At 38.0% G+C, this 22,548-nt stretch overlaps 3 protein-coding genes across 7 annotated transcripts in view; 1 reads left to right on the top strand and 2 right to left on the bottom strand.

The window, feature by feature from the left end:
* The window catches only part of LOC144022883 (E3 ubiquitin-protein ligase rnf213-alpha-like), a 151,711-nt gene extending 142,737 nt beyond the window's left edge, over positions 1-8,974 (bottom strand). For 3 of the 4 annotated variants that reach the window (XR_013284430.1, XM_077528059.1, XM_077528081.1), the window contains exons 1-7: positions 7,097-7,253; positions 4,628-4,734; positions 2,973-3,067; positions 2,013-2,477; positions 1,709-1,939; positions 698-825; positions 425-583 (exon numbers count right to left, since the gene is read on the bottom strand). Coding sequence is in view for 3 of the 4 variants with exons in the window: in XM_077528059.1 (XP_077384185.1) it covers positions 425-583; positions 698-825; positions 1,709-1,939; positions 2,013-2,477; positions 2,973-3,067; positions 4,628-4,727 (1,178 nt within the window). In the remaining variant the exon portion in view is untranslated. Of the gene's footprint in view, positions 1-424; positions 584-697; positions 826-1,708; positions 1,940-2,012; positions 2,478-2,972; positions 3,068-4,627; positions 4,735-7,096; positions 7,254-8,809 lie in introns of those variants that run through there. The other variant, XM_077528072.1, reaches the window with a different exon arrangement.
* On the top strand, positions 8,415-11,025 carry LOC144022897 (neuropeptide B-like). The gene is made up of 2 exons (XM_077528093.1): positions 8,415-9,249; positions 9,940-11,025. The coding sequence occupies exons 1-2, from the start codon at positions 9,010-9,012 to the stop codon at positions 10,066-10,068; spliced, it is 369 nt and encodes a 122-aa protein (XP_077384219.1). The 5' UTR covers positions 8,415-9,009; the 3' UTR covers positions 10,069-11,025.
* A 1,329-nt stretch (positions 11,026-12,354) lies between these two features.
* Positions 12,355-21,884, bottom strand: LOC144021655 (guanine nucleotide-binding protein G(o) subunit alpha-like). Of its 2 annotated transcripts, none has more exons than XM_077525874.1 (10): positions 21,719-21,884; positions 21,058-21,193; positions 20,876-20,967; positions 20,553-20,645; positions 20,214-20,374; positions 18,352-18,480; positions 15,262-15,391; positions 15,104-15,175; positions 13,620-13,707; positions 12,355-12,612 (listed from the first exon to the last, which is right to left on the bottom strand). In XM_077525874.1, the coding sequence occupies exons 1-10, from the start codon at positions 21,764-21,766 to the stop codon at positions 12,425-12,427; spliced, it is 1,137 nt and encodes a 378-aa protein (XP_077382000.1). In that variant the 5' UTR covers positions 21,767-21,884; the 3' UTR covers positions 12,355-12,424. The 2 variants fall into 2 exon arrangements, with proteins under 2 accessions (XP_077382000.1, XP_077381934.1); XM_077525808.1 differs by having other exon boundaries at positions 21,058-21,241; positions 21,719-21,855.
* Positions 21,885-22,548: the final 664 nt, after the last annotated feature.

The following is a 22,548-nucleotide window of genomic DNA, read 5'->3' as shown; positions in this document are numbered from 1 at the left end:
CGTACATGGCGCGTTAATCGGGCGCTCCAAATAGGCTCTATGTGTGCTTGTGTGCGTGGATGTTTGTTCGTCTCTGTGTGCCCTGCGATTGGGTGGCAACCAGTCCAGGGTGTACCCCGCCTACTGCCCATAGACAGCTGAGATAGGCTCCATCACCCTCCGCTACCCTTGTGAGGAGAAAGCGGTTCAGAAAATGGATGGATGGTTGGATAGAATATCAAAATTAGATATAAAATTGGACTATAATAAATAATAATAATTTATCCGGATGGATGGAAAGTAGTTTTGAAAGTCATTCAAATCAAAGTATGACCATCATTGCTTCACAACTTAATGAAAAGGAAACTGCAGAAATAATTGCAAAATCATTACCAAAAAAAAAAAAAAAAAAAACTCAAGAATGCACTACATGCAGAAGAATTACCTGGTCACATTTAACTCCAGTAAATTGTCCTCCCATGTTGCTAAAGGAGGTCCAGCTTTGATGAAGATGCGATCTTCATTGAGGTCCAACTTGAAATCCTTTGAGAGGATGGCATGGAAGTAAATACTGAGTCTGTTATGGGAAGCTATGGTTCTGCTTCTGCTTGAAGTACAAAACCAAAAGAGACAAACATATATTATAATTATTATTGTTAATATGATGTTAAATGTTTTCAATAAAAAAAATTAAAAAAAACAGCTAAAAGAGATAAACCTTATGGGTGTTGGTTGAGGTTGAGAGGTGAAATGTTGTGGATTACAGTCTGCATCAGATGTTTGGATCTCCATGTCTTCCACTTCATCGTGTGGGTCCACGCTGGAGCCCGTGTCTGGAACAACCACCTGCAAGCATACAAACACTCCACTAGGAACAGAATACTAGGAACAGCTTCAATAGCGAACATACTACGACCACCACCTCTACGATTTATGTATTTTATGCTTGTTATAGATTTGTAAATTGCTGTTTTGTATAATTCTGCCCCTTTTTACAAGATCTGTAATTTAATAATTTTGTACTACGTATCTGATAGGGGTGTTAAAAAAAATCGATTCGGCAATATATGGCGATACTACATCGCGCAATTCTCGAATCGATTCAATAGGCGGCTGAATCGATTTTTAAACTTCCATTTTTAATGGAAAAATATTCAACAAAACGTCTTACTTCGGGTTAGGATTCACACCTTAAGCATGGAAGAATGTTATATGAACGGAACATTAAGCCTTAATATTTTATTTTAATGCTGTTCAAACATGAAACAGATTACAACCTCTATAAGACTGAAATTTCAGATAAATAAATAATACATTTTCCTACAAATCTTACACTCTACAAGCTTACTGATTAGTATTTTTTCTAAATTTGAATGAAAAAAAATTACAACAATCGACTTATAAATTCGTATCGGGATTAATCGGTATCGAATCGAATCGTGACCTGTGAATCGTGATACGAATCGAATCGTCAGGTACTAGGCAATTCACACCCCTCGTATCTGATACTTCATGTTGGTTGAATGTAATTTGGCACTTCGTATGTTGTTTGTATTTAATTTTTAGCTGTAATGTAATTTCATTTTATGAGAACTATAGATGGAAACTAGCATTGTGCTAAATCTGGTGCAACCATCTTTTTAATGTTATTGCACACTGTCCTTTTAAACTAATCTTCAAACTTCAATACAATGTTTGATCTGAGTTGTTCATTTGCATCAAGTATTACCTTGGATGGTAATTGTGGGCCAAAAACCATTGGTTGTTCTGCAGTGGCAGACTGGTTCTGTTTCTGCCCCTCATGCTTCCCTTGCTGTTCCTGATCCACATTGGCGTTCTGGTCCAGTGACGCTTGCTCACAAGTGGCTTGTTCATGCTCACTCTTTGTCTCACTTCTTTTTGACTCTTCACAATTTGCGTTGTCAGTCTCGGTCACTGAGCCTGTACCTGGAACAACCACCTGCAAGCATAACAACACTCCACTAGGAACAGAATACGTTTGATCTGAGCTGTTCATTTGCATCAAGTATTACCTTGGATGGTAATTGTGGGCCAAAAACCATTGGTTGTTCTGCAGTGGCAGACTGGTTCTGTTTCTGTTCCTCACGCTTCCCTTGCTGTTCCTGATCCACATTGGCGTTCTGGTCCAGTGAAAGTTGCGCACAAGTGGCTTGTTCATGCTCACTTTTTGTCTCATTTCCTTTTGACTCTCCACACTTTGCAGTCTCGATCACTGAGCCTGTACCTGAGTTAGCATCCAAACTTGCACTGTCATTATCGTTGGACTGCTGAGTTGTATCTGATGAATCTTGAACTGATTTTTGTGCATTGTCTTCATCTTCATGTTTATCTTCTTCATTATGTGTAACTGCCGTTTCTTCAGATGGAAAGGTTTCATCCTGTGCATCATTATTGTTGGTATTGGCAAAGGAACCAGACTGGTCCTCGCTTGAGGGGGACCTATCTGTTCCCCTTTTATTCCGGCTTTTCCTTTTCTTCTACAAATAAAAACATGTGAATTGTGAAATTATGTTATAATAAGTGTTAAGTAAAAATCTTAGTAAACAAAGTGTACTTAGTTCTGTACCCATGCAAAACAAATAAAACAGAATATACAAATACTGCCAATCAGTCCAAATTTGAGCTCTTGTAATTAAAAAACAGCTAAGGCCTGAATTGATTATTGTAAGTCCATCCGTCTATCCATCATCCATCTATCCATGGACAATGGTAAGTGGACTGTTTTGTTTTTTGTTTTTTTTTATATAGCGCTTTTAACTACCATATGGTGCCCAAAGTGCTTTACAATTGAAGGCTCTTGGAATTGATCACATTAACTTTCCGCACATGTGTAGGAACCCTGCTTAAACGTTGGCGACAGTTTGGCCTCCAGAATAAATCACTCTGAATAGATGATCTCATTTTAATACGCAACTGTACCCAATTTTTACAAAGGACCTATTTTAGTGAGTAGAAAAGCGAACAGTGCTTACCTTTTTTTTAGAATCTTTGCTGTTTACAGGAACTTTGCATTCCGGTGCAGCAGTCGCATCTTCCAAATCTGATACTAGGGAGTTTGGTTCATTTCCTTCATGCAAATTAAAGAAGTAGATTAAATATCCAATGCAACAATCTCCATTACAGGATTTTTTCATGCATGACCAATACATAACTTTGTTAAAAAAAATAAAATAAAAAAACAACAACACATAATCACGTCTTTGTTTTTAGATATGGTGAAGCAGCATTTGATGCTATTTTATGATGTAATTTTCTAAGAAATTACACAATTAGAGGGTTCTATACGTTTCTGTCACGTTTCTGTCTTGAATGAATAAAAGGTTATTCTCCATTCGGTGCATTTGTTCTGTAAAATTTCTCCATCTTTCAAGACAAAGTAAACTGTTTAAATTTTCCGTTTTCTTTATTTTTTGGGGGGTTAATGCGCAGTTTTAAGGGGGTGGTCATGTCATGTCAAAATAGCTACTGCACACCTGGGGGTGCCTACGAAAGAACAGCTTTTGTTACCATGACTATACAAGGTACATTATACTACTGTATTTAACCTGTCTTTAGCAAGGATAGGTCCCATTAAGTTACAACTCTTCTCACGGGGAGAAACCTGACCAAGACAGGCGGCAGAAAATTGCAAAATAAACAAAAGATAACACAACTGAACTGACACACTCCACATAGTTGAGTGGTCGACGTTACACATGCAATCTAATACAAAGAGGTTAAAAACTAGAGGTGTTAAAAAAAAAATCGATTCGGCAACATATCGCGATACTACAGCACGCAATTCTCGAATCGATTCAATAGGCGGCCGAATCGATTTTTTAACATCCATTTTTGATGAAAAAATATTCAACAAAACATCTACTTTTCACACCTTAAGGATGGAAGAATGTTATATTAATGGAACATTAAGCCTTAATATTTTATTTCAATGCTGTTCTAACATGAAAAAGGTTACAACTTGTTTGTTAAGTAGAGTGGCTCACAGTTATAACATTGAAGTTTGAGATCAATAAATAATAATTTTTCATACAAATCTTACAGTGTACATGTACAATTTTACTGAATGGTATTTTCTAAATTGAGAAAAAAAAAAAATCGGAACAATTGACTTGTAAATTCATATCGGGATTAATTGGTATCGAATCGAATCGTGACCTAAGAATCGTGATACGGATCGAATTGTCAGGTACTAGGCAATTCACACCCCTATTAAAAACTGTTTCATTGTTCCTTTATGCCTGATTTTTGAATATTTTTCCAAGTACTGAGTGGTGGGAGTGATTCTAGATTTAAGGAGGCTTTAAGTTAATTACAAACATTTGGTGCATCATAAAAAAAGAAAAAAGAAAAAAAAAGAAAAAGCTGTTTTACCAGGTTCTGTTCTTGTCAGTACTTCATTAACTGATTGATATACAAATCCTTCTATGTGACGAATGCAGCAAACACACACACAAAAAAATGCTATTTTAGAATTATAATTTCGCAACTTTGAAGCCCATTTTGGATTTCATTTAGTACAGCACTTTATTTTTAGTGAATTAATAGTCCATCCACAAAGGTGCATTGACATGATGGCCATCATTATCAAATTGTGAATATGCAGTCTGATGAGGAAAACCTTTTTTACCTTGGCTGTTGGCAGACTGGACCGCCAAGTTGATGCCACACTCTCTGCAGAACTTGTCTTTCTTCTCCAAATCACCATAGCCACAGGTGGGACACCGCATCTTGACACTTTTCAGAGTTATGCAGGGGGTGGTGGAGGGGGACATAAAAATAATTAATAAAAGGCCCTGACACCTGTAATCAAGGATATGTTATCTGGAGCTTTCCCCTGGATCAAGAAATACAGCTGGGCACTTCCCGTTTTGACTCATTGTTCTGATGCGAAAGACACTGACATCGCACACACACACACACACACACTCGCAAACATACACGTCCTGTTTTGAATTCTTCCATTGGTGCCCTTATCTTTCCCCTGTGAAGGTCACAGATGTGGGTGAGCGCACTCGTTGAGTTGCTGCCCTGCTGTGTCATTGCAACCCCATTGTTTTTTTTTTGTATTTCTTAGAAGGTTGAGCCTGTTAACACATTTTCGTTGCTCTGTACTTGTGTATGTGCATTGTGCAATGACAATAAAGAAAACTCAAACTGTCTCAAATTATATGAAATGATCAACATACATTGACAGTATGCAACCGCCCTAGACTGCTTTATAACAAAATGGGTGATCTTTCGTCTAATTTTGGGCATGGGTCCTTGAGACTTCTCATTTAGAAAGAAATGTTCACCCAAATTCATGTCTGTGAAAGAGGTATTGTTGGGCAACTATTGTTTACATTCCAAGGGTGGTGATGAATCCGGTTTATTAATTAAATTTGAAAATTTTATCCACTATGATTTTTTTTCAGCAGTTAAAAGCTGTGTTCCAGAAGATGCCTACTGCTTCCACTAACAGCATGGCTCCAAACAGAGAGGAGCTACTTCATAACAAGTCTGTTTTCACATTTGGTCGTAGTTACTGAGATTTCTAAACAGCCTAGTGACTTATTTTTTTTTTTAATAGTGACTTTAATTCCTGCTAATTAAAAAAAAAAAAAAAAAATACACGAGCATAATCATTTTACACTGTTTTTGATATGACCAGAAAGGACCCCTTGGAAGCCCAGCAGTAGTCCTGAAAACATGTAAACATTGTCAAACATAGTACCCATTTATTTGTTGCAAAGTCAGTGATTTATCCACATGGCCAAAGACCTATGAGCTCCCAAATTGCAAATATTTTCCTTTAGATACATTGCTTCATGTGTAAACGTGAGAAAATCCCTTGACTTTCCGATAAAATAGATCTGGACCTGGCGAGGAATGTAGTTTGACAGCAAATTTTGTCAGTAAAATTGCATAACATTTAAAATATGAATTCATTATTGACTGTTTAAAAACGTGTAGACAAAAATGCCCGTTTTTCCAAGAGAAAGCATATACAGTATGTTAATTCATTTGCGTAAAGAAAAAAAATCTGGAGAATGGGCTGTTTGCACAAATCCGCTACTTCCTGAACTCAACACCACTCATTAATTTCCTGTCTTTCATGAGTGGACAAGCCGATTAATCCAGGTGTGTCTGATGTCAGTAACTACAACGACATTTGCCAGACACACCTGGATTAATCAGTTTGTCCACTCATGAAAGACAGGAAACAAAGGTGTGGTATTCAGTTCATGAAGTAGTCTAGCTGTGCAAAGAGCCCATTAAACCTTTGTTGCTTATCAAGCAAGAGTCACACGTCTTGGATAGTGCAATAATGACAATTCTGATCCGCTGGTGAAAATGAAACTGAATTGCTCCTCTTTCAGCTATATAACTTCAAACAATAAATCTAAGTTTTGTTTTAATTGTATTGTTGTTAATATCAACTCCAGTCACGTTTTCAGAATAACAGGTATACTATATATTGTATATATTGGTGAAATTCCGGGCGTGGTGAGGCCACCAAAGTGATCAGGAACGTCATACAAGTGAAGGCATTCTGGTCCCAGCCGAACAGATCAATTTCACTTCCGTTTTTCACAATGTAAGAGCAGTACACAACAAGATTCGTACAGATGCGCGCTTCAAACATTGGGAGCACAAACAACTCGCTTCAACCTAACATTATTATTAGCATCATCCACGGCTTGAATATTATTCAGATGCGCAGCTGCTGTTTTAAACAGTCAGACCGCAGCACCGTGGAAACATTTTGTAAGCGCCAAAGTGGTACATCGGTTCGAAGAGAGGAGCTCAGTGAAAGCCAGGAAATGAAAATCCTCGCTGTTTGTTTAATGTCATTTAAAAAAAAAACATTTAAAATAAACGTAAGTAACAATCACTATTCGTACTAGCACTTTAAAGCTGACGTCCTGTTAAGTTTCGGCACGGATAATTGTGGTGCTTATTTATTGGCGCCACATAGTGGTACTCGTACTCGTTTTTAGAAACGGCACCGCACGTAGAACTACGCAGAGGAAAATCACTCGAAAACTAGATATTAAATCAAAGTTAAGTTGCATGTTGTAGTGGCATGTTGTAGCATGTCATTTTGAGCTCTTACCAGACTAGGGAAAGGAGACGTCCTCTCCCCTCCGTCAGTCACAGTGGACTAACCCTGAGGCGCGCAAGAGGCAGGTTCGAGTCATGTCCAAATTGTTTCGCTTTCGTTTCCTTACAAATGGAATAACCCACCGTTTTGACTTTTCGTTTCATAATAAACGCTATTTGTCTTTAAAGACGACCCTGAAGTCGACTCCACAGTCGCGCTCCAGTCAATTCATCTTTTTCATACCACCTTAAAAGCCCGGAAATGCGCTTCTTCGCCTGTAGATTGCAGTGTTTTCCACTGCTTTGCATGGCAAAAGACGCTGGTTTCCTTATTATCTACTTATTTTGGCAGTTTTGGTCAACATAATTTAAGAGTACAATATTAGATAATATGGAAATTCAAACTAGCTAAAAGTTAATGCTCCACAAATATATAACAGGAAACAAATGGGCACCAATGTGTTATTTTCATGTTTACTCCCTTACACAGTTTATTCTGTACATTACCTACTTGTAGGCCAACCGTCCGAGTAGGTACTGTCTGTGTACCCACCGCCGGCTAGCTGTTGGCAGCTCAACTATTGGGCAATTTGAGTCGCGTTCGAACTGCTGGATTCTGTGTTTCACTGCATTTGCATTATTTATCTTACAACTATGCACCACCACAATGACATGGACTACCGGTACATTTTCTAGTTTTATCCATCACTTTGTCATTTCCCTATTGATTAAGTACACGTTACAGATCTCAGACATTTCCCAAATTCCGAGTTGACAAATATCGCCCTCAAATGATCAAAGGTATAATTTTTCAAATACATATAATGATCTGAATTCAATGTTTTTCTCTGATTCTGCCAATGCGATAATCATTATTAAATTGATGAAGTCACACACATTTCTTCGACTTGCTGCTTGCCAGGTTGCCTGTGATGTCACGCCGACCAGCCAAGATGGCTCATGCTTTCTGTTACTTCTAATGCTAATTGTCATGAATTTAATCGACTTACAAATACCATTTTTACTGTTATAATTCTTTCCTACTATGTATTTAAAACCCCATGGAGTGTTCTGGTCCTTTTCAATGACCTTTTGATAGTAGGATAAAGACTAAGAAAATAATTGGAGTTTGAGACTTGGATGAAACGCCTGGTTTTGGAAGTTGAGCCTTGATTGGTTGTTACCAGATCCCTGGAGAACTGATATGTCATTTTTAGTTGAGTTGAACAGCACGTAGCATAATGGCTGCCCCCTGAGATGGCTGAACGTGTGGCTTTTGCTGCCTAACTCATATTTCAGAAACGCAATATTAATCAGAATTACGCGTTTAGGGGCACGCGTTTTTTTTTCTTTTTCTTGTATTGTATTATTGTTCAACAAAAAACAAAACAAAAATGGGATTAACTTCCCTCACTTAATTCCCCCTTTTCACCATACATTTTCTCAAAGTCACAATCTGAGCAAGGCGCCAACTGTAAGAAAATGCAAGAAAGCCTTTTCTTTTTGTGTCACATCAGCTTGTTCCTCTGCAAGACAACGATGTGCTAGCTGGAGTTCAGAAAGCTAACATTAGTTTCCGTGAGCTTTTTTTTTTTTTTTTTTTTTTACCATTTAGGTAACAAAACACGACCTCGTAACGTGTTGAATCAGAATCTTACTGTGTCATTATATTACCCGTTACCGTATTTTAAACTAGATTTGTGACAAGTTTGGCAACTCACTGTACCTCGAGTGACAGCAAACCAGGAGACTGGATGGTGGGGGCGTCGCATTGCACTCTGGGACTTGTAGTGTTTACTGTGGGCGTGGTACGAGCGCACGTCGTGTAGCAATAATAACGATGCACTTACGTCACATGAGAGCGATTATCGGATATCTATAAGAACAGGGAACAATGTTGAAAGGAGCACAATCGACAACGACGAGATGCCAGCTAAACTCCCCCTGTTGCCCTGCGTGGTACTCTCTGCTCTGCTGCTCTGCACGAGCCCCACCGAGGCGTGGTACAAGCAAGTTGCCGGTCCAAGCTACCACTCGGTGGGCAGGGCGTCCGGCTTGCTGTCGGGTATCAGGAGGTCACCGTACGTCCGGAGAGGAGCTGACATGGAGCTGTCAGGAAGTTTGTTTCCTGAAACGGAAGCTCTGCGTATTAGCCTGAAGTCTATGGTTAGTCTTTTTTACTTTATAATAATAATATATGTAATTAATTAATATAATAAAAGGTAAAGTTAAAATGTGTTTACTCCTTATGTAAATATCTGTTTATGCAGATGCGTGCGTGCGTGCGCATGTCTGTGTAAATACATGAACATGAATGGTGAATCAGAGTCAGGTTTTACATACCTTCTTTTATACTGACTGAACACATAAATGTGTTTTTTTTTATTTGTAGGAATTAACTCATTCACTGCCTTTGACAAGTATACTTGTCAATTGTATTTTTTAGAGCGGTGCTAAATGGGGGCGAATCTGAGCATGCTCCACTGTAAATATCAAACTTGGAAACAACTTTACTGATGCCCAACCACCGGTAGATGACATAATTGCCCCATTTTATAGGAAATAAACACAGTTTCAGAGTCCATGTGAGAAATGGCTGTATTTTGGCAAACCTACATTTTTCTGCTGTCAATTATAAAAGAACGGGACGGGACAAAAAGTAGGGAGTCTATTCTGTTATTTGGTAGATTCGGTTTATATATAATTATTGAATGTAATATCACGTGAGTATTGGAAATGTAAAAATTTTCTATAATGACTGGCAGTGAATGAGTTAATATTACTATAATATGGTGTATGTGATGCAAACATAGGCTACTGTATATATTCCACAAATATGATTTTTGTCTTCTACAGTCCACATGTATAAGAGACATTGTGCCAAACCTGTTGAGTTGTGAGCTCTTCTCTGGCGACAAGACAACAATCAAGTGTAAAGCGGACATCCTCCTCTCCCTGGACTCTGCTGACTGTGTGGAGGACTAAGCCGCAACATGCAACATTTTATATTTCAGAAGTTTGTATGTATTTCTGTGTACATAGTTGTATTCATCAAATCATATATGTCCTAACCCCTCATCAGTAATGCAAATCAAATTCGCTTGTTCATCTTTTAAACAAAAAATATAAAAACTTTCAAGTACTGTATGTTCCTGAAGTTACCACAAAAAAAAAAAAAAAAAAAAAAAAGTAAACTAAGGTAAAAATACTCATCTTTTTGCCTCATGGCATAGTATAGCTTGTGATGGGCTATCGAGCAGTAATTCTTAATGTGTGGCACTGGTATACTAGCTCTCGTCGTATGCGAATATAACATTTTTATTTTCACTTTTAGTTGCAATTCAAGTCAATTTGATTGTTTAGTGCAGTTTTTGTCATGTTTAAACTGTGCATAATGTTTCCGGGGCTTGCAATATTTAAAGCTGCTCTATAGGAAATTGAATTTTAAACCACTACTGCCACATGTGGCTGAAAAATGATGAAACTGCACACTCTCTTCATCACATGCATGCTGCTGCACACATGACGTCACATCTGCAGACAGTGGACGGAAAATCAAACCTGAATCCAGTGTGAAAAATATTGGCCAGGGGCCTGCAGAAGTACCCACTGTGAACAGCGAAGGTGTTTATCTACTAATTAGAAGATGTTTAAGTCATAAATGGTCAAATAAAAAGGTTATTATAAAGATATTTTGGGGAAAAATCCTACATAGAGCAGCTTTAAAAAATAAAAGTGTACTTTACAAAAAGTGATCTAATTAAATGCCATGTACTGTAAAGTATGAATAAGTTTGTACACCGCGCTGCAATCCTATTCATTGTGTTTGGTGTGATCAACTCAGCTGCTGGGAGACCGTATAATGCAGTCAGGCAGATAGTACGACTTTTACTTAAGTGACTAAGATGTAGCTGTAATTGTAGTCATTTCTCATAAACATATGCCCCCCCCCCCCCCAAAAAAAACAAAAAAAAAACATGCCTGTTAGTATTGTTACATTTTCTTTCTACGTGTTTCGTACTTACCTGAGACAAAGCAATGTGGTTGTTTTAAAAGTGTAATTGTCTATCGACAAAATAAATGAACAAATTAATGAAAATGAATGAATGACAGTCAACTTTAACTGGGTGTGTCATTAAATATCTTGAACAATTACTGCTTATTTTGAAGTGAGTTGAATTAGGTTCACTGCCAACATACGGCAATCGTCACATCAAGTTTGCTCTCAAGCAAAAACTGCGCTCTCTCTCTCGTATCTTGGATCTCGTGTGTCAACGCACCACTGTACTGTTTTATGTTGTTCAACAATGCTTCATAGTGTAACTGTAGCCTGAACCTACACGAACAGTAGTAGTCACAACTAAAAATACAAACCCAGTTCCAATGAAGTTGGGATGTGTTGAACATAATAGTAATACAATGATTCGTAAATCATGTTCAACCTATATTTCATTGAATACACTCAGAAGCTATTCTTTCTTGATGCACTGGTTTTCGGCCTTGCTGCTTACATGCAGTGATTCCTTCAGATTCTCTCAACCTTTAGATACTATTGATAGTAGATGATGAAATATCTAAATTCCTTGCATTTGTACACAGATGAGACGGATTAGCAGACAGTCTTTAAACTGTTTGACTATTTTCTCATGCACTTGTTCACAAAGAAGTGAGCTTCACCCATCTTTGTTTGTGAATGCAATTCAGGAAAGCTCGTTACCTAAATCATTACACCCACCTGTTCCCAATTAGCCTGTCCATCTGTGGGATGTTCCCAACAGGTGTTTGATGAGCATTCACCCACTTTGTCTTTTTTTGCCACCTGTCCCAGCTTTTTTTTTTTTTTGCAATAAGAACAAAAGTTGTAGTTTGAACATTGTTTTTGTAGTGCATTCAATTAAATATAGGTTGCACATGATTTGCAAATCATTGTATTCTGTTTTTATTTATGCTTAATACAACTTCCAAACTTAATTGGAATTGTATTTATATGAAAGTGAAGATCCAAATAAGTAATTTAGTTTCACCGCTAGGAAGCAAACTCACTGAAATCACGTGTATATACCCAAATTAAGGATAACACCACCCGTATTTCAACAAAAACATGCGTCAATAAGACATATGAAGAAACATTGTGACAATTCATACAATTTTCTGAATATGCGGCCCAATAAAAGTGGACAGTTCAGGGTGAAACCCTGCTCTAGATGCACACTGAGCTGAAGTCTTCAGATGTTTGACTTTTGAAGTTTCCAGTGAACAAATGCCCCAACATCATAAATAAAGATTTTTATTAAAAATGATTTAAAACGTGTAGCCTAATTAAGCAATGTTTGAAATACTGTTAGAGGAGGTGAGCTGTTGCAAGGTTCTGATTTGTAATCTGCTCCATGGCAACCTGGAAGACCACCCGGACGTTGGTGGTGTCTGTGGCCGTCGTGAAGTGGTGGAAGATGAGCCCATCATCACCACCGCATGTGGAGAACATGGCCGTGATGTGGCGAGCTGCAGCCTCCACGTCTGCATCTGCTCCTAGAGGGAGGCCAAAATGCAGTAGAACAACAAAAAGTCAACAAATATGGCATGACACCAACGCAATATAGTTTGGCGCTCTTTTTCTTGCTCAAATTTTTTTTTTTAATATTACAAAAACCTGGCATTTGAACCAGTGCTGTGTAGACTTTATAGCCACTGAAGACTCAACAATTGGTATTAAGAATATGAGAGGAATAGTACAAACAGGAAATGTGGTTAAATGAAACTAGTGTCATTCATTTTCCATCCGGGTGCTGACGGGTGAAACCCTCACATGATGTCAAATACAAAAAGGCAAGCAGAGCTTCCATTACAGTCAATGTCAAAATGTTACTTTGAGCCCTTGTCCGTTTTAGGGTGTGGACACTGACCCTAAATGTTTTGAAAACGGTATAGATAAAAAAACATTGATAATAATAATTATAATAATTCATAGGTTACCCAACATCCAGTTACAGAATAACTACACGATGGCAGCAGAAGCCGAAGAAATACATGTATTCCATTTAAATTACACACTTTAAAATTGACTGACATAGGACAGGGGTCTCCAAGTTGGGTCCTCGAGAGCCCCTTTCCAGCCTGTTTTCCATGTCTTCGTCCTTCAGCACAGCTGAATCTAATGATCAGCTAATCAGCAAGCTTTGCAGAAGCCTGATAACGACCGTGATCATGAACCAGGTGTGTTAGTGGAGAGAAACATGGAAAAGAGGCTGGATAGGGGCTCTCGAGAACCCAACTTGGAGACCCCTGACATAGGATGACATTTTCCCCCCCTCTAATGTGGTACAATTGGGATATACATCATGGCAACATGTTTATGTTTTCATTTTATTTATTTTTTTAATTAAGATTGAAATAGAATTGTGATCTATGCAAACAAAAATATGGACAAACACTTATGAATCAATCCAATATGATTGAGTCTAAATGTGTGCAAAATCCAGTCACACACACACGCACACGCACACACCATCACAGTCATCACTATAAGCATGCCGCACCTTGAAAAGTAGAAATGTAGAATCTCAGGTGTCTTCCAGAGTGGAGTATCTTCTCCTGGAAAAGGTCAGTTTTGTTCATGAACAGAATCTGGAAGAACGGTGTTAAGGGTTAATCTCAAAAATGTATTCACATAATTATACAGTACAGTATAATAGCCAGTGTCGCCAGAAACAAATAGTTATTGTAACACCTTTATTTCTTCTTTACTTTGCTATAGTTCTGCAGCAGCACTTTTAGGCAACAGCAGTGGAATATTGAGAAAACAGTAGAAAAATTGTTTTATAGGTTTCTTATACATAAATATTTGCATGCAATCAGTAACAGCTTGCAAAAAAATATTCAGTCTGTAATTCTGGTATTATGTTGGTAGAGATTTTTTGCTTAAAAAGGAAAAGTGTGAAGATACTGTATAACAGGAAATGGTTTGTGATATAGAACTAAATCCTGGCCGTACAGTACAATATGAGCAAAACAAGTCATTACATTTTATTTCTACTATTCACATCTATAGACTCCACCAATAACTATAAAAAAACGCAACGTGGTTTCACAGTATCACTTGGCAAACACCGTCCTGTTGCCTCTTATTGTGTGTTAAAGTTTAGAATGAATTGTTTCACTTTCATTTCATAGTGTTTCACACGCAAGGTTACAACCTTATGACGCTAAGAAGAAAATAAAAGCATAAAAAGATTTGTTTTACTTTCATTTCAGTGTTTCACACATGGTCACAACCTTATGACTAAGAAAAGAAAACAATAATGAAAAGAAAAGAAAAAAATACACTACAGTCACTTGAGAAAGATTCATGGCAACACTTGCCTCAAATAAACATGCAGCAAAGAGAATGACTCATCAAATATATGTGAGTAATTGTGAGCAAAACTGCACACCTGCCCCACGTAATGAGTCATGTCAAAGTCAATCGTGCCACAAATGAGAAGCTAACAAGCAATTCCCACAAGTGTAAACACTGTGATCTGATTAATACTGTATTTCTGGAATATGAATTACGGTAAGCAAAAAAAAAAAAAAAAAAAAAAAAAAAAAAAAAAAAAAAGAAGCCACCCATTGTGTCCATCTCGGGCGGCCATTTTACCACTTCCTGTCGACTGAAAATGACTACACAGTGCCTAATGGCTCAGGTATAATGACAGCCACGGCTCTCCTATTTTATGGCTTAGGTCAGTGAACTGCAAGTGGCAAAATAGTCACACCATGAGATACAATATTAATCAGAATACCATTTAGACATGTGAGGCCCGAATGAAACATATTGTAACGAACATTTTCCGTGTCGGGGCTCAGGACGGAAGAAGAGGGTGACGAGACGCCTTTGCGATGCAAGTTTGAATCAGTGATATAAATCATTAAGTTCATTGTCCATGGGTGTGAATACAAATGGTTGTCTATATGTGCCCAGTGTTTGACTAGCAACCAGACAATGACGCACCGCACCACTTGTCCAAAGTCTGCTACATACCACTGAGGTGAGCTTGAAGATCGAGTTGGTGCAGATTGATGCGAAAAGTCCACAACTTTCCTGCAGTCGATTCTAGAGAGTTTCCAGGCATGGACAGTGAGGATGTGAGGATTACAAGTTTGGTCAGTTGGCAACATTCACCTCATGTCAGAACATACCACGGTTGGGTCATCAGGGAGCGGCAGATCATAACTGCTCAGGGCCACCACGAAGAGCAATGCCTGGATGCCATCAAAACAACGGAGCCATTTCCTTCGGTCGCTCCGCTGGCCGCCGACGTCGTACAAGCTGTCAACAGGCAGACACGATTACAGACAAGAATCATAATGAGCCCATAGTAGTGTTCATTTTGTCAACAACAACAACAACAAAAGATAATTTCTTTCAACACACTTTTCATCGGACTAAAACAAAACTAGACTAAAACATAAAAAAAAAAAAAAATTTAAATACCTTGGGTCTATCAGTATGCATTTTCCTCGACCAATGAAGAAAAGGCGAAGATGTACTTCACTTAACTGGACTAAAATCTATGGATATTTTAGTTCATGAACAAAAATGAGACGGATATTATTTGACTGTAAAATCTTGTCTGTCTCATCTGTGACATATCCCCTTTCAAATCTACAGCTACCTAGTGCAACAAGAACAAACATGGGACAGGCAGGAGGTGGCTTCAGTGAAAGGTTAAAAATACCAAAGTAAATTATAGTTAGAACGCAACATTAATCCAACTGCTATAACATTCCAACAATAATGTCAATCCGACCGCTAACTAATGCTAGCTAACTTACTAGCTTGTAGCATGGAACCAGAGTAGCCACTTGTTGATATACTGTCTGTAATTGTGTGTCAAGTTGTTTTTCCATCAGAAAGATGAGAACATTTTATGTCAAGTAGTTTTAGATCCTAAATGTTCAACATAACCTGCTGCACAAAAAAACCCATAATAAATAAAACAAAAAATACAGGGGTTAAATGATTGTCCTGACTAAAACTAGACAATCGTTGACAATTTTTGTTGACTACAACTAGATGAATAAAATTAGGTTTTCTTTTTGGTCATATGCTCGATTTATAGTCAACTAAAAACTGGACTAAATAAAAACGGGATGAGGTTGATTAAGTGTGATAAAGACTAACAAGCGTACTGAAATTGGACTACAACAGACAAAATTTTAAAATGTCAGATATAAATTAACACTAGCCCATAATGACAGCCCTTAAATTGGTATTTGAAGACTAGAAAATTCGGCCTAATTTGTTTGTTTGAAATGTTTATTTCGAATATATCAACATTATTTGAATACATAAATAAAATGACAATAATCAGGAAGAAAAGAAAATCAAAGAATTGACTTCAGAAAGTCCAGCGCCAAAATGTTGCCCATTTGGTGGAGCGGGACTGATTGACTGAATTTGGCCCGCTACTGAATTTGACCCACATTAAAAAGCATCAATAAGCACTCACTGACTTGTTGTGCCCAGTGAACGTCACTTCATTCACAATCTGAGAAGAGACTTATTCTACTACATATAAAACTTCCATTTGTCTTGCTGGTGTCACCCACTAAAAGGAAAGAAAGACTTGCTCTTCTCTGGCAATGTGGCTGCGTAATCAATACCGAAGTACGGCCAAAGGAAAATCATTTCAAAATACGATGTGGCATTTAGTGGCACCAAAGGACTTGGTGACACAGGTAATGAGTTTCCGTTAAGGTCAGAGCGTCTCCAGGTGCGTCTGTGATTGCACCGAAGCGTTTATCCGCCGAGAGAGCGTCAGTTCCAACAAGACGCGAAAACAATCATGAGCCTGGACGATGACATGTGACAACAGCAGAACAGACAAGGACCAGTCAGCCAGAAGAATGCAGTGTTCATTGGTCTTGATACACCACAAAGTACATGGGGGGGAGAATGATAGTAAAAGGTGCGTTAAAGTGAGATAAACCGAACAATCATGTTTGTTGAGTCCATCTGGATGTTATGGGAAGTTTAGAGTCTTTGCTGCGTGAGCATGATTGTACATGCACATATAAGCGTTATGAGTTGGATGCATGGTTCTAAGTATGAAACTTTAAGTTCCGTCCCCATTTCAAATAACATTCAAGTTCCAGTTGAAGAATTCAAATCCTTCACAGGCGTGAAAGTGAGTGAATGGTTGTCTCATATGTGCCCTGTGATTGGCAGGTGACCTGTCCTGCGTGTAGTTCGCATCGCACAGTCACCCTCAACCCTAATGAGGAATAATGCTATAAAATAAAGGATAGAGGGATGCAATGAGATGCAAATATTTTCATTGAGGGTTGACAGCATAAATGTTTCAATACAACGCGCAATAAGGAAACACTACAATCAGAACGTCATATTAAAATCATTGCAGGCGGCAGTTTGCATATCATGTTTAATGGAAACTTATTGAGCCATTTTCGGCAGTAAAAAGTAAATATTTTGTCCAGAAGGAATTTGATAACTTCATTATTTTTCATGTACAATAACTTTAAATTATTTTTCCACTAGCTGTTGACATCACCTGTGCTGAGGAAGTAGGTACCGACCAACCATGCCTCACCTGTTTTCTGAATTTGGTCAGCAAACTGAGGCGCCGTCCACACGAAAGTCCGTTTCAATGTATCTGCACAAGTTTCTTCACATTTGGGCAGTTTGTCCACACGGTGGCGCGGTTTCAGAGCTCGAAATCACTTTTGGAACCGGGATCCAGAGTGGAAAGATTTCAATACGTACTTCTAGAGACCATATGCAGGATAGTTACTCCTCCAGCGATTATTTAATTCTCTCGTGATTGCGCACGAACCGCCAGTTTGTCAACAACAATGGCGTCTAGCCGCGTCGTCGTCTTTGTTTTGTGCAACCTCCTTAGCTTGTTTATGCTTTTACAGCAAAATGATTTGTGTGATGTTGGACTTGAATCACCGGCATTGTCACTTCTCCTGTGTTCGTCTCACGGATCTGTACATAGTACTGAATAGCCGATAGCCCATACATGCCCGTGCAAGCCATTGAAGCGACAGGGCAGCAATCTTGCTCCTCCCATCTCTCAAGCAGACTACTGTTTACAGTCGACAACAAGTGGAAAATTAATTTTTTAAAGGTACGAATTGTACATGAAAAGTAATGAAGTTATCAAATTCATTCGGGATAACAACTTTTTACTTCTGAAAATGGCTCAATGAGTCAAGTATCCTTTTAAATCAACAATGAAGTGGTTTACATTCTGTGGGTCTTACCGGAATATTTTATCATCAACTTGGAACTGTGTTTCGATGATTCCGCTGGTCCTCACTCTCACACGAAGAACATCTTGCTCAGTCGGGGTGTAATTGGGGGCGATGATTCGACTCATGTTCTCAAAGAAACTCAAGAGGGGAAGCATCACAATAACATTTACATTTTAAGAAAGGAATATGAAGACTTTTTAATTGCTTGCATTTCCTGCGACGGATTTCTTCACAGATGTGGTCATGTGGATCTTTTTTTTGTTTGTTTGTTTCTTGAAAAATCTGAAAAAATGACGGGCGGTTATTTGAATAAGGCGTCGATATGCTTGGTGATCGCCATACTTACCATTTTAGTTTTATATTTAATGGCTATCAAATGTTTTTGATAAAAATATTTACTGCAATATTTAATTAGCATAGATTATTGATACACTACAATATATAACGATTTGGCAAATAATTCAGGTTACATTGTAATGTACATACTGTAATGGAAGGCCATGGAAAAACCAAGAAACCCATCTTCCCGTTTCGCAAAGAGCGGGATTCACAATGAGGTACACGCTCAGCTTTCGGCCAAGGGTGTCACGACAATCTTCTCGGGGGCGGGGAAATCAATGTGAAGCCCCCTGCGGGGCTAAGAACGCTGAGATATCAAGCTACCACAATGAAAATGAAAAAGGCACATCACATCCTTGTTTTTTCCCCTCACTCTTGTATGACTTAAGTATAAAGACTGGATCACATAAAAAGCGTCGTCTAAGACCCCAAGCTGTGGGATTTTCTCATGCTTTCACATATTATTTGCCTAAAATAGCATAATTGCACAAGTCATTTTGGAAAGAGGGAAAATTGAACAAGAGCCTAGATGTAGCAAATCATCCTTTGTGGATTTATTTTATTATTGTTAGTAAGTTAAAAATGACATGGGCAATTATGATATTGAGCTAATGATATGGAAATGAATATTTGTTGCAATATACAGTTCTATACAGGGGCTCCTCTGCTTCATGTATACCTGCAACCTGAATTTGTTTATCAATTGACCTTGCCTTGACCTCAACCACGCCCACATGACCTAGTTAAACCAAAAGATGCAAGTCGTCATGTCTGCGAGCTCCCGGTGGTGCAGTGTATGGTTATCCAAAGCCAAGAAAAAAAAAAATCAATAAAAATGGTTAAACGCTGTACACGGTTTGTATAAGATTGGTAGTCGTTATCCCGATCGACTAACCGGCGTCCTGCTGTAGTCACGGCTTGTGTAAGAGAGAAACTGTCCGGTTTATTTCCTTCCCTAAACAACTACGAAAAATGTCTGCGCTGGATCAAACTTTGTGGAAGACAACACACGACTAGTCGAATGCCTCCAAAATGAACAGAAAGTACTACATCTGCACAAAGGTAATGTTCTCCATTATTGTTTTAGCTCCGGGTAGTTAACTGTCCACGCATTTGTTGACTTACTATATTTACTATAAATGCCAACAGAACAATTTTTTCACACACAACCAGCCGAATCCCTCCAAAATGACGACCATAAACCACTACATCTGCATTATGGTAATGTTCTCCATTGTTGTTTTTAGCCAAAGGCTAACGATAGCTCCAGGTAGCTAACCGTCCACAGGTTTAATTGAGTATTTACCATAAATGCCAACAAAACATTGAAACTATAAGGTAATATAAATTCATTCTTACCCTGCTTGACACATATAATGTCCAAAAACTTCGGTTTTGCCAACAATTGGTCGAAGTGAGTGAGGCGACTGCCTTTTTGTGACTTTTCTGGTATGGGCGCTGTTCGTCGCATTTAGTGGGCGGGGAGGGGCGTGCCACGGTAAGGTCAATTGGAACCAAGCCACTGTACTTACTAGAGGGCAGAGTCATTGAGCTCAAAGTCGTAACCTCTGGCTGCAGCCGCTCTCACCCCCTGGTCGGCCCACAGCGCACAGAAAGCATGAGCCACAAAAGGAAGCAGCTCCTGGTCGTCCCCCAAACACCCGCTACATGACAGGATAGCGCAGGCGTGAATCTAAAAGGAAGCAAGCAGTTCAAGAGGAGTTCACTTATTTCTGATCAGTGAGCAGATCGAAAAATACACCAGATAAAAGGCTGACATCTGGTGTTTAAAGAAGGGGAATGCAAGCAACAACCCATTCAACTTTGAAGAGTCTATTTTGTTTCATTTAACAAAAAACAAAAGTCCACACCTTGTTCTTCTTGCTCGCCAGGTTTATCCTCAGCATCCCCATTCCTCGAAGGACAAACTTCATGGAATTGAGGAGGTTGTCCATAACTGCAGGCTTCCACAGTGCAGAAAGATAGTGTTTATTTAAAAAAATAAAAAAAAAATAATACAAAAAAGCGACAAGTAGACCCTCGCACCCCAGTTTTCACAAAAGAAACACAAACTTCTATATCTTGTGCTTTTGATTTTTCTTATCCAATCCATTTGATGTCGAGGTAGGCTTCATGTGCCCCCTTGATGTCAATGAAACCACTGATCGATTGATAATTACATTACTGCACACACCTTAAAGCTGATAAGTTCTTGCTTGGAGAAGCCATGACTGTGAATGATCTTGATCTGCTTGATTAGAGTGCTCTTTCCACTCTCAGCAGCTCCTAATACAGAGGAAAGTACCAGTCAATATATATATATATTTTTTTTAAATCCAATTTAGACATTTCAACAAACATCTCCTTGAAGCTTACCCAGCATGAGGATTTTGACCAAGTTCTTCTCATTCTGGGCCTGCTCGGAGAGGTCTTGTTCTATTTTGGAGCTCCGCAGTTGAGCCTTTTTGCCTTCCTCAGTGACATCTTGGCGAAGGCACATTTGCACGCACATCTGAGGAGCCATTATGTTTTTTACAACAGCAACACCGATGAGTGCTGTCTAGTAATAAAGTCAAGAAAAAAAAAACTGCAAATAGAGGTCATATTTCTGCTGCTAATGTCAACTTGGAGTTACTTTGACTCATTTAATTGGGATGTAATATGAGTAGTAGCTATATGTTTACTTGGAGTCGAATGACTTAATTTGTACCAGGAGTTCAAATCGTTCGCCATTTTGGATTTACTGAGAATAATTTTCATGTCATTCTGTATTGGAGTTACATTGATTAATTTTATGTCATGTTAAAGTTACGCTGAAACATGCCGTACTGGAGTGATTGAAGAGGTTTATGAAGAAGTCTTAGCAGCTTGTGTTGATCCGAAAAAGAAAAACACAAAATTATTTTCCCTCATTGTTGTGTTAAGCAATTTGTTACGACGTTCTTTGGACATGGTGTAGCCTACTCAATTCGAAATAAATTGAAAGTAATAAAAAAAAAAAAAAAAAAAAAAAGACGTGATCAAGGAATTTGGGTACCTGAAGCGGAGCTGGCAGTATATTCGCACAGCAAAACATGGCTTTCATTTGCTCCGATCTTGCCTCGTCAGTCGTTCCGTTCAACCATTAACTTATTGATAAACCCACCCCCCCAAAAAAAACAAAGCAGTCCCAGATGTAGATTTTTTATTTTTTTTGGTCCCGTACCGATGACGTAAACCGCACTTAGATTCAAATGGAGGCAGGTGTGCAGGACGGTAAATGATTATCCTGGTTCAAAAACAAAACACTAATATTTGATAAAAAAATAAATAAAAATAAAATTATATATATATATATATATATATATATATATATATATATATATATATATATATATATATATATATATAAATTTTTTCTGTCTCAAGTATAAAATGAAAAACTAAAATAAAGTGTGGGTACTTGAACATCCACATCCCTGCAGGTGTAAAATGTAAGTGATTTGCACCATCTAACAAAAAAATTCCCCACACCAGTTTTTTTAATTAATTTTTTTAATAATGTTATTGTACATTATATACTGCAGTCCAGTTTGCACAGAATTTGTATGACATATTCTGGCCTATATGTCCCAAACGGACATACAGGCGTTATATTATTATTATTATTAAATACATGTGAACAATTTAAATAAATACTGTAGGCTGTACATGCACTGGCCGGCCACAACATTATAAACACTCAACTCAATGTAATTTAATGGTATGCTTAATATGAGCGTGTCAATGTGTTTATTATGTGATATTTTTTCAACTTATTTGTATTGATTATATAATTAATTACAGTACTATATTCTATACTTTAAAAAAAAAAAACTGTTATATTAA

Source organism: Festucalex cinctus, chromosome 1 (genome assembly GCF_051991245.1).
Source record: "Festucalex cinctus isolate MCC-2025b chromosome 1, RoL_Fcin_1.0, whole genome shotgun sequence".
In the NCBI taxonomy this organism is placed as follows: domain Eukaryota; kingdom Metazoa; phylum Chordata; class Actinopteri; order Syngnathiformes; family Syngnathidae; genus Festucalex; species Festucalex cinctus.
Note: the sequence above shows the minus strand (reverse complement) of the source record. Positions and strands in the feature narration are given on the sequence as shown.